The sequence below is a fragment of the Vulpes vulpes genome, chromosome 4 (genome assembly GCF_048418805.1).
Source record: "Vulpes vulpes isolate BD-2025 chromosome 4, VulVul3, whole genome shotgun sequence".
Classification (NCBI taxonomy): Eukaryota; Metazoa; Chordata; class Mammalia; order Carnivora; family Canidae; genus Vulpes; species Vulpes vulpes.
In genome coordinates, this window is record NC_132783.1 from 111,722,757 (window position 1) to 111,734,524 (window position 11,768).

The 11,768-nt window shown below is 38.7% G+C and overlaps 1 protein-coding gene across 1 annotated transcript in view; it reads right to left on the bottom strand.

The window, feature by feature from the left end:
- Positions 1-4,954, bottom strand: part of ITK (IL2 inducible T cell kinase) — a 64,225-nt gene extending 59,271 nt beyond the window's left edge. The window contains exon 1 of the mRNA XM_026010502.2: positions 4,635-4,954. Coding sequence (XP_025866287.1) covers positions 4,635-4,772 — 138 coding nt within the window. The 5' untranslated portion in view covers positions 4,773-4,954. The remainder of the gene's footprint in view (positions 1-4,634) is intronic.
- Positions 4,955-11,768: the final 6,814 nt, after the last annotated feature.

Here is an 11,768-nt window from a genome sequence, read left to right on the forward strand (position 1 = left end):
CAACCCACAGGTCACTACTGCTACTAGGAATTAGCACCATTTATCAGGGGGTACTGTTCAGGCCTGAGATATGTGGCACTTATTTAAATTCTTCCAATACAGGTTATTTAAATTTTCTTTGCCTCCGTTACCTGCTCAGAAAATTAAGGTAATAATGTTTCCTAAGGTATGGAGTGGTTGTAAGGATTAGATGAAATAATTTATGTTTATTTAGCACAGTGATTGATACCATAAGTGTTAAGTAAATATTAGTTACTATTATTATTAGAATAATGGTAACCTCCCTCTCATTAAAAGGCAAGATGAAGAAGGAATGTTTAATCACTACCAAAAATGCAAACAGCTTTATGTAGAGTCACACAGCCTTAAGCAACTTACGCAAAGCTGCATAGCCTATAAATGGGGAGCTGGTCTTTGATCCAGATGTGCCTGACACCAGAAACTTTGTTTTTGATTGACATGCAAGGAAAAGCAAGGAAGAAGCAAGGACAGGGGACCATCTTTAATTTAAGACCGATGCGTGCTCCAAGAGATGTTTCTGCTGCTAGATCAGACTGCAGGCTAACAGGCAGGGCGTAGAGCGTAGCGTGGAGGCCCTCACCCAGGCATTGACTAGGATGGTGGTCTTGACTGTTTACCCTGTCCCACACCGTGTAATGGCTCCCACACTATGGTGAGCAACACAAACTTGGTCCTGAAGGTGTAGAGACATTAAAACAGGGAAACCTTTCTGGTTGTCCTGAGGGTCCTTCATAAGATTGAAGGTAGGGCCAAGCTTATAACATGCCTTTCTCATGAAATACTCAACATTGCCTGAGGAAGGTAGGACAGGGGTCTTCACTTTACAAATAGCAAACAGAGGCTTAAAGAGGTTAAATACCTTGCCTGAGGTCCACATCCAGAAAGTGATAAAGTAAGAATTTGAACCCAGCTCTGGCTGGACCATCAATCAATGATACTTTTCTCCATCTATGCTGCTTCTTCCATCCCATGCTTACTGAGAGTACCCAAAGCCCTCCATTTCTCTTTTACCCCAGAAAAAGAATCTGGTTTTGCTCATATACAACTAGGCATGTTGCAGAGCTGGTGACCCCCTCTCTGAACACTATTTGTATTTAAAGCTGCCAGTGGTATGTTGGAGTTGGCTTGCTGTGGCCCATGAGGGCTGATGGTTAAATTTTGAGGAGTTTTGTGAGCCAGTAGACCTCACATCCGTAGTTTGAAATTGGCCATGGTGGGAGTATTTATACCAGAGACATCAGCAAACACTATGGATTAGGGCTTCCTGATACTCTCCACTGCCACTACCAATGCAGCAGTTGCCAAACATTTACCAGCACACCATGGGGCCCTAATCTCATTGTCCTCTGTTAAAGAATGCCAGGCATCAGGGACCAGTTTGCAAAGAAATTGGCAGGCACAGGGTGGTGTGTGCAAGCATGCCTGCCAGTGAGCCACACAACTCGCCAACTCGATGCTTCTTTCTGGTCCACTGCTCCAGCAGGGAGTGCTTCCTGGCTCCACTGAAAACACTTGCACATTTCATCACCAGACACCAGAATTAAATCCTGGTTAGAATAAGAGGCTCAATCATATGGATATTCAGACATGGATATTTAAAGTTAGGAAAAACACACTTCATTTGCAAAATTACAGAATTTTTTTCCTAGTAGGTTGGATTATTTTTCATATGATGTCATAAATCCACAGAATTTTAAAACTACAAGGAACATAATTTTTAAAAATGAGCAAAGAGAAAAAGCAGCTGTGACCCTGAGAGGGGCAATAGTTGGTTCAGCATCACACATCATGCATATATATCTCCACAGACTTGCATTAAATCACCGAATAGAAAGAATCCAGGACCCTGATGTTAACCTGGCTTTGAGAAACACTTCATTGTTTTTCTTCCTTTGAAAATGAATATGTTATGCTCCCCTGCTTGCTCCTTCAGAGACATGATGATGATACAAATAATGACTAATTTCTACTAGGTGCTTCTTAGGTGGCAGGGCTTATGCTAACTAAGTACATTACATATTAAGTTGAACTATATGAAATTGCTAATATCTGGCCTTTTTTGATCTACTGAGTGGTAATTTCAGATAGTTTAGTCTAAATACATTCTCTCTGTTAATCTTTACCATATTCTCGTGAAGCGAGTACTATTATCATATCCACTTCACAGATGATAAGGCTGAGGCTTTAAGGTTTTTTTTTTTTTTTTTTTTTTTTTTGTTTTTTGTTTTTAAACTTTATTATTTATTTATTTATTTATTTATTTATTTATTTATTTATGATAGTCGCAGAGAGAGAGAGAGAGAGAGAGAGAGAGGCAGAGACATAGGCAGAGGGAGAAGCAGGCTCCATGCACCGGGAGCCTGATGTGGGATTCGATCCTGGGTCTCCAGGATCGCGCCCTGGGCCAAAGGCAGGCGCCAAACTGCTGCGCCACCCAGGGATCCCCTGAGGCTTTAAGTTTTTAAGAAACATTTCTTCCCATAAGCATAGAGCTATTGTCACTTACAGGTAATACATAGTGCACACTTGTGTGCAAATCAATGAAGCTAAACAACAGATCATACATAGGGCATGGATACTAACAACTCACACACCTTACCTTTTTCCGTGACCTTGGATAAATTTGTAACCAATGGATTTTTATAATATTTAAAGAAATGCTTTTATCAATGTTGCATATGAATATGAACCACAGGCATTAAAAAATAAAAAATGTGATGTTTGTGCACTATATATCTGCTATATCCTGTATGGAAATGTTAGGAACTCTAGCTTTGGAACCCCAGAATTAAGTGTCCTGGAGTTTTTTAAGAATACTTAAAGGAATAAGTAAAGTGATTTTACAACATTGCCTATATGCAAATTATAACCAACAAAATTCTGAATCAAGACCTTTTGGTTGTGTGATTATTTGTAAATAATATTGTACTAAATTCACAACCAAACAGCCCACAAACAGCAACACTGCTTAAAAATGATCACTGCTAACTAAAGCTCATGATGCTTGGAAAACAAAGTGGTGAAAGCTACAAAATGGGCTTTGAAAAAGATATTTAAATCAAATGACTCTTCTTTCAATATGAAAGAAGAAACGAAGTTATAATATCACAGTAAGAAAGAAATTGACCCATGCCATGTGATTTATCAGCTATATATGATGAATCCTCCAAGTTGGCTACTGGCTGTCTCTTAACTTAGTTAACAAATACTTACTGAGTATCTAGCAAAGGGACCCTGTCCATAAGTAATACCATGTGCCTTCAGATTGATTATTGATTATTTTCAGTACAAGTATCCTGAAGATTAGCATGTCTGAACCTCTAAAGAGGCAGCAGTATGATTTCACTGGCAGCATCCACGGGTTCCATTACCAGTCTGACCTCCTTCAGGGCTCCATTTTATTGAACACCTCAAAGCCTGGCTCTTGAAAGATCCCAAACTCATGCCTATACCTACTAAGTCAGATCTCAACTAGGAATGGAGATGTCTTTGTCTCTAAGCGACCACCAAGCACCTAACGTTGTTTCCCCTTCTGTAAAATATAAAGAGAAAAGAAAAGAAAAGAAAAGAAAAGAAGAGAAAACTCCTGCCTAACCTCCCTAATGATGGGAAAAATAATATAATGATATAGTAATAAGTCACACACAAGCTTTGAAAATTGCTGAGAAGGCCTAAACAGGTACAAGAATTTTTAAAGACGAAAGGAATGTTGTAGGTAGTCCCTCCAGACCTTTCATTATAGAAAGAAATAATCTGATGCAAAAAGTAGACATGTTCCCAGGCTCAATCACGAGAGAGAGTAGAGTTTGGTCTAATAACCAGGGTTCTTATCAGCATTATTATCAGTGATAATAAGAGCAACATGAACAATCATAATATTACTGATCTTATAGAATATAAGAGTATCTCTAGATATATAAGAAGACTGACTTAGCTAAGCAGCTGTAATCTTCTGGATAAGAACTATTGATCTGTACTGCAGAGCACTGCAACAGCCCCTGTCTCTGGCTAAGTTTTCCAAGGGATAAAGAGGTTTACCATTGGGCCTTGCAATTTTAACATAATTAAATGCCCAGGGAATATTATTCCAAGATATCAAGTGAGTAATGACAGTGGGACAAATAGAATTAAATTCATAAAAATGTTGACATTGAATTATTACTTAATCATTCCAAGTATCAGTTTCCTCCACTATAAATTAAGGAAACTGGGCAAAAATTATCTCTTAGATCCCATTAAATGCTAATATTTTATTAATCTACATTCCATAAAATCTAGTATATTTCAGATGAAGTTAAAATTCTATCCAATCATAACATTTGCCACATAAAACATTATTATTTTAAACTTGAACTTGCAGGAAAAAATCACTAACGAATATTAAACATATTCTTTTGCAGGTTTTAGAATAAAATCACCGAATACAACCACCCCACCTCTGGACTTTTCTCCACATTCTCTTCTGATTATTATTATTGTACTTTTGAGGCAGTTAGAACAAGCACGTCTGTGTCTCCCTTGGCTTTATTTTATTCCATGTGTATCTTCATGATTCAGCCCCACCTAAATAAAAAATACTGCTTAAAAAAAGACAAGACAAAGTGCTCACATACCCCGTGACGATTCTCAAAGTACGCCAGGCTGGTTTTGGTTAAAACAAAGAAACGGACTTTAAAGTTTGAGGGAGAAGTTCTTCTCTTTTGTTGTGATTTCTTGATGAGCTGTTCTTCCAGGAGGATAAAGTTGTTCATGATCCAATTCTTGGGAAGTGATGCACTTTGGGCATCACCCCGTGGCACCACCTGTGGAAACAGCTTTGGCGTGAGGACTGCGCAGGGGAGGCAGTTGATCTTCAGAGAGTTGTTAAAAGGCCTCTTGCCTCCGATGCTATCTTTTGATCAGTGTTCAGTCAACAACGTGGAGCTTCTCCTCTGATGTCAAAGGCTATAACCACATCCTTTCAAAATTCACAAAACTAAGAAGCATATGTAAAAACTATACATAACCTTGGCTGTATGGTTGGGAAATGATATTTGAAGAATCTTAGACTCAAAATGATAAGAAGCTTTAGACTTTAATCTTTACAGTTCCTGATTTAGCCCATTGAACAGTTAAGGCGTGTTGCTATTAGGGTGGGAACACAGGCTCTGGAGCCAATGGGTATAGTTTGTGCACTAGTTTCATCTTGCTGCTGTAACAAATTATCACAAAGTCAGTGGCTCACAAATTTATTATCTCACAATTCTGTAGTTCAGAAGTCCAAAATAGGCCTCACCAGGCTAAAATCCAGGTTACAGCAGGTTTCTGATCCTTTCTGGAGGATCTCTAGGGTAGAATCTGCTTCCTTGCCCTTTTTGCTTCTACGACTACCTGTATTCCTTGGCTCATGGTTCCCTTCCTCCATCTTCAAAGCCAACAAGATCTGGTCGAGTTCTCTCACTTTGTACCACTGTAAGCTCTTCTGTCCTCCTCTTCCAAAAAATGTTTAAAGATTTTATTTATTTATTCATGAGAGATACAGAGAGAGACACAGGCAGAGGGAGAAGCAGGCTCCATGCAGGGAGCCTGATGTGGGACTCGATCCCGGGACTCCAGGATCATGCCCTGGGCCAAAGACAGGTACTAAACTGCTGAGCCATCCAGGGATCCCCTCCTCTTCCAAATATAAGGACCCTTGAGATTACCCTGGTCTGCCAAGATAATATAAAATAATCACCCTATTTTAATGTCAGTTTATTAGCAACCTTAATTCCATCATCTACCTTAATTCTCCTTTGTCATGTAACCTAACACATTCACAGGTTCCAGAGACTAGGCATCGACATCTTTAGGGGATCTATTCTTCTCTCTACCACACTTTGAATTCAGGCACTACCACCTAACTAGCTGTGAGACTCTAGGCAAATTACTCAAGAGTTCTGAGCCTCAGTTTTTTTAATCTGTGAAAGGGGATAGCAGTGCTCCTATACAAAGGCACTGCAGGGCTGCTCTCTGGCTTCCTTGCCAGTCTCATCTCACAGCTTGCTCACACATTCTCACTCCAGCCCTCATGTATGCTCCTTATACCACTTTGAACACCTCATTTAGCCTGAAAACAGCTTCTCTCCTCTGATTTGCCTGTTTTAACTCTAAATTATACTGCAAGTCTTAGCCTGCATGTCACTTCCTCAGGAAAGCCTTTCTAGCTTTCCCAAATCAAATTTGCTAATTATACGTAGGTGATACCTTACACCTTTCTCTTTATACCCATCATGACAATTGTCATTGTACATTTTGGAGCGTGATTTTTGCATTAATGTTTCTCTTCCCCACGATTCTAGAAGCTCCATGATGGTAAGGACTATGTGTGGTTTTGCTCACTGTTATGTACTCAGCAATCATCATGATGCCTGGTGCATACAATGGATGTTAAAAAATAAATGTGTTGGATGAATAATCACCAAACCGGGCTAGACAGTTAAAAGAGACAATGACTATAAAACGCTTAAGAGATGTATATTGAAGTTTATTATTTTTAAAAGTTTCAATAAAAGCCCATAGGAGTTATGAACAGATGATTACTTTCCTATCCTAAAACTTAGTGGAAAAGCAGATAACAAGTATAAATGACACAAAAAGCAAAGTATGTTTGGCCTTTGAGATAAAGAAACCTGCATTGGAATCCCGTTTCTGTTATTTACTAAGCTGTTTCTCTTTGGGTAAGCTACTTACCATCTCTGATCCTTGGTCTCCTTGTAGGATCCTTTAGAGGACTGAATCCCACAAATACTGAGTGATGGGTGCTAGCCACATATCTTGCCTTAGAAATAGTAGGGCTTTTTTTTTTTAAGATTTTATTTATTTATTCATGAGAGACACAGAGAGAGGCAGAGACATAGGCAGAGGGAGAAGCAGGTTCTATGCAGGGAGCCCGATGTGGGACTCGATCTCGGGACTCCGGGATCACGCCCTGAGCCAAAGGTAGACGTTCAACTGCTGAGCCATCCAGGTGTTCCAAAGTAGTACATTGTTGAAGTACAATATGTGAGTCCTACTTCTGGTATGAAGTAAATAACCAAGATATCTCAATGGAAACAGAGATGGAGTATACTGGACAGAGATAAATAATGAAATAAAACAACTGTTATTGCAGGATAGGAGTGCAACCTTTTAAAATTTTCTGTTTTGAATGTAAATTACCAGACTAAAGCTTAATTTTGTTTCATATATTGGATGCCCCAGCACAGTCAAGATACTCAAGAAGGTGGATAGGGGTGATACTTTAAATGATTCCCTCTCCCACCTTCTGAGGTTTTAAGATGTGTGTGGAAATACACTGCCCAAAAGATGTATTATTTTTTTTCTCTCTATGATGGGGTTGAGGCAAGGAATGCTGTTTTTTTCCAAACAGCTACTCTTCCCTCTTCTTTCTGGGTAACTGACTTCCTGAAGGTTATCTGGGCATATGGCTTCCAGAATAAAGACTACATTATCTGGTCACTCAACTGTTTTTTAGCTAATGGAACATGATGAGCAGATGTGATGAGCACAACTTCCAGGGAGGTGTCCTTTATTGGCAGTCATCATACTCATTTTCTTTTTTACCCCCTTCCTTTCAACTGACTAGAATATGGATATGAAGGTTAGAGCTGGAGCAGCAGTTATTTTGTATCATGAGGTGAAAATTGCATGTTGAGGACAATGGAGGGTTAAGATAGAAAGAGCCGTAGGTCCCAATGACCTTGGATCCTCCATGCCACCCTGGGATCACCTTTTTTCTTTTTTAACATAGAGAGAAATAAAATACATTTTCTAAGCCTCTGTTATTTTGAAGTTCTGTCACTCACGCTAAACCTAGAGTTAACTAATATAGTGCTGTATTTTGAAATAGACTGTAAACTCCTTTGAGAAGGATATAGACCTGTTTTGTTCAGGTTGAAAGGTTTACAGACTTCTCAAAGTTTTATCTGAGAAAGAAAAATATCATGAGTAAATGCTGTAATAGGCGCTTTTCATTTGCCAAGTCTTCATGAAGTGAAATCATAAGTAATTTTATTTTCTTTCTCATAATACCTTCAAGCCCACTCATTGGGATTTGTCTTTGTCCTCAACTAAATGTGACCTTAGAAGCCCCAATATTTTCTCATAGCTTTCAGGAAACATTTATAAAAGTACATAATCTGTTTTAAGATTTTTGTTTATTTTTTTGAGAAAGTGTGACTGTGTGTGTGGAGGGGGGCGGGCAGAGAGAGAGAGAGAGAGAGAGAGAGAGAGAGAGAGAGAGACAGAGAGAATCCCAAGCAAACATGCTGAACACATAGAGCCCCACAAAGGGCTTGACGCCATAACCATGAGATCACACACTGATCTGAAACCAAGAGTTGGACATTCAACTGATGGAGTCACCCAGACACCCCTCTTTGTTTTGGTTTTAAAAAGTCCAGTTTGCAGGAGCTAAATTCAAGAAGCTCCAACTTGTCAAAGATGCAGCAATTTGAGCATCAAAAAGAACAGTAGTGTCGATGAATTGAAGAATGGTCAGATGTTAAAATCACAAGTTCGTAAGATGCTTAAAAAAAAATCTCAACCTATTGATCACTTTGGGAGAATGCTGGAGAACCAATTTATTATTATGAAAACTAGAGAACAAAGGGAAAGGATAGGACATATCTCTTGTCTTTCTTGAAGAACCATATCTCAGTTTAGTAATCAAATACTTAATAAGGGAAAGTCTTTCTTTAGAGAAGAATATCAACTAACACATGAAGAGAGAGTGTTAGAATACTGTCATCATGCAATCTCAATGACATGATGGGTTTAGGCAACAATCAACAGTGGCTACTAAAATCATCATGTTGAAAAGCCAACGGGAAAATGTATTGTTTATACATTAGCTTGATAACACTTTACTGTATTGATGAATCTTAACATCACATAAAGAGAGACAACTAGACATTATATGTTTCCTGATGCAATACAATAGGAAGTACACAAAACCACCTACGCAGCGATCTTACAAAAAAAAAAAAAAAAAAAACCCTACCCAAACCCAAATCTCATCAAACCTTTCTAGATCTAAATCCAAGCTTGCAGGAAATATTGGAGATAAAGGAACATGACAAATGACACAGAGAGATGCAATTGAATGAGTCCAGAATATCCAAAATACTGAAGACAAATGACCCTGTGTCTGCAACAAATTAGAGAAAAAAACCCTGTAGATTAAAAGACTAACAGGCAAAAAAAAAAAAAAAAAAAAAAGACTAACAGGCATAGCAAGTACGTGATGGTTTTGTTTAATACACTTAATCTATATGCTTTACACTAGCTTTCTGCATTTAATAGGTTAGAATGTAAATTTAAAGTGTAGCAATAGCAACAAAATATTTATTCTACTGTAAATGACAAAAGAAAAAGAAAAATTGAGCCTTGGGATGTGCCCATTTTTACTGTAAATTATGATTCCATAACTGACCCGTAGTAAGTAGTGTTTCTGGCCCCTAAGTATTGCTGCCTTGTGTATTTGATTTAGTGTACAGTACTATAGGTGCACAACTCTGATCATTTTTCAAGCCATGTTTTATCGTATCTGTTTTCTACTTTATGTGAGCAAGGTTTGCTGTCCAAGGTGTAAATATTCAATGGGAATAAAACTGGCATGGTACTTTTTTTTTTTTTCTTTGGTTTGGCTCTTTCAAGAATAATGGCCCATCAGTGAGCGTTTTTAACACACTCCATAGTCTTTTCCTGTGGTGTTAGGTCTTTACTTTCTTTTTTTTTTTTTTCCTGGGGCTATGGGTAGGGGTGGGCTGTTGTGGGGGAACTGCCCTTTAAATTTTAAGTGACACCACAGAAAAACACAAAAAGGTGATGGGTTGTGTTGTGCTTTGTATTGAATGCCGTCTTGACATCTGTTCCCTTGTCCTCTGGTATGTTCTGAAGCTGTGTATGAGATCTGGATCGCCTGTCACTTGCGCTGGTGACAGGCCTAATTCATTTGCTTTGTACATTTTCTTTTACTTTCCTTTTTTCCTTTCTCTGGAGGCATCACATGCTGGTGCTGTGTCTTTATGAATGTTTTAACCATTTTCATGGTGGAAGAATTTTATATTTATGCAGTTGTACAATTTTATTTTTTTTCTGCAAGAAAAAGTGTAATGTATGAAATAAACCAAAGTCACTTGTTTGAAAAAAAAAAAAAGGCTCAAACAAACCAATTGTATAAAGTTATGAGACAACCGGGAAATCTGAACATTGGCTGCATATTTGATGATTAATTATTAATTTTAAAGATGTGATAATGTCCCTGTTATGTTAAAAGAGTCCTTATTTTTCACAGAAACATACTGAAATAATTTTTTATAAAATAATAAAATGCTCACGATTAGCTTTATTATAATTCAGGGAAGGTGGAGAAATAGGTGGAGAACGAATGAGAAATGTTTGTCCATGAGTTGACAATTACTGAAACTGGGTAATGGGTAGGTGAGGATTCTTTATTCTGTTCTTTTTATGTTGCTATATGTTTGAAATTTTCCATAATGAAAAGTTAAAAAAAGAGAAACCAAGGTGAGTCCAGATCAGCATAATCATCAGAAGTCCAAATATGCATTCAATTTAATGCTTTTCCTCAATCCAAGCATGAGCCTGCCTCAGGCTTAGAAGTACATTGACTTTTCCACCATGCCCTGACTCTCTCTTTCACCTGGCATTAGTCTGGCTCCTGACCCACCCATTCAGGCTCAGGGGGAAGAGAGGCAAAAGGCACTGCATTCAATGAGGCTACAGTTGGGATCTGGGGTTGATGCCTTCTGCATGTGGCAGATACACAATTATCACTTTTTCTTCCATAGGAAAGTTTTGTCATGTGTTTTGTTGTTGTCATTATTTTCAGAGGGCGCCAAGTGTGGGAGGTGAGAACTGAGGAGAACAGCAGTTCTCTTGATGTGGGAGATGTCACTTGGACTGGCCAATGAGCCCAACCCTCAGCTTTTGGACACTTGCTGCTGTATCTTCAGCATGCCCCTTGTTCTTTCCAACTCTGTTGGGATCCCCTTGTCCATCTTGGTTGTCCTCTTGGATGAATTTTCCTTGAAAACTAACTGTATGCCATTTATTCCCTTTTATGGCTCTACTGCAGAAAGACTCAAGTATCCTTGTCGTGATGGGTGCACCATTTGCCCTAAGTACAGTCCCTTCTCCCTCTTGACACCAAATAAACAGCTCTTCCACAAACTTTCACCATTACATTTCTCCAAGTGGGATTTAGACACCAATCCTTAAGTCTCCTAAACTCTATGAGACTTATGTCAAGTTCATTAAGTCCCTTCGAGTCCCTTCACTTGGCTTCTGAGGGATGCCAGCGCCCCCTCTCCTTCCCCCTCAGTGGGTTGGGAGAGGAAATTCATAGTGCACCAAAATCTTTCTCCTGACTTTTCAAGTCCTTATTTTCTAAAGGCTGAAGGTGGGCAGACACTATTACTAGCAGAACCTGTTTTGCTCCTTATTGTGTCACAGATGACATAGTATTCTATTTTAGGATAGGAAGATGCTTGATTCCTCTAATTATAGTATTAGAGGTCTTTGTGGCCTCAACAGAAACTGAGTTGAAAAGCCTCATTTAAAACCCTATAACGAAGAAGAAAACAATTCAGTCTGGCACTACTGGATCCAGACATCGGAATTTTTCATTTTCATTTCTGTGTTCGGCTCTGTGTTGACTTCTTGCTAAGGCTCACTTTGCTTCATGGCAGCGACATGGATGCCAG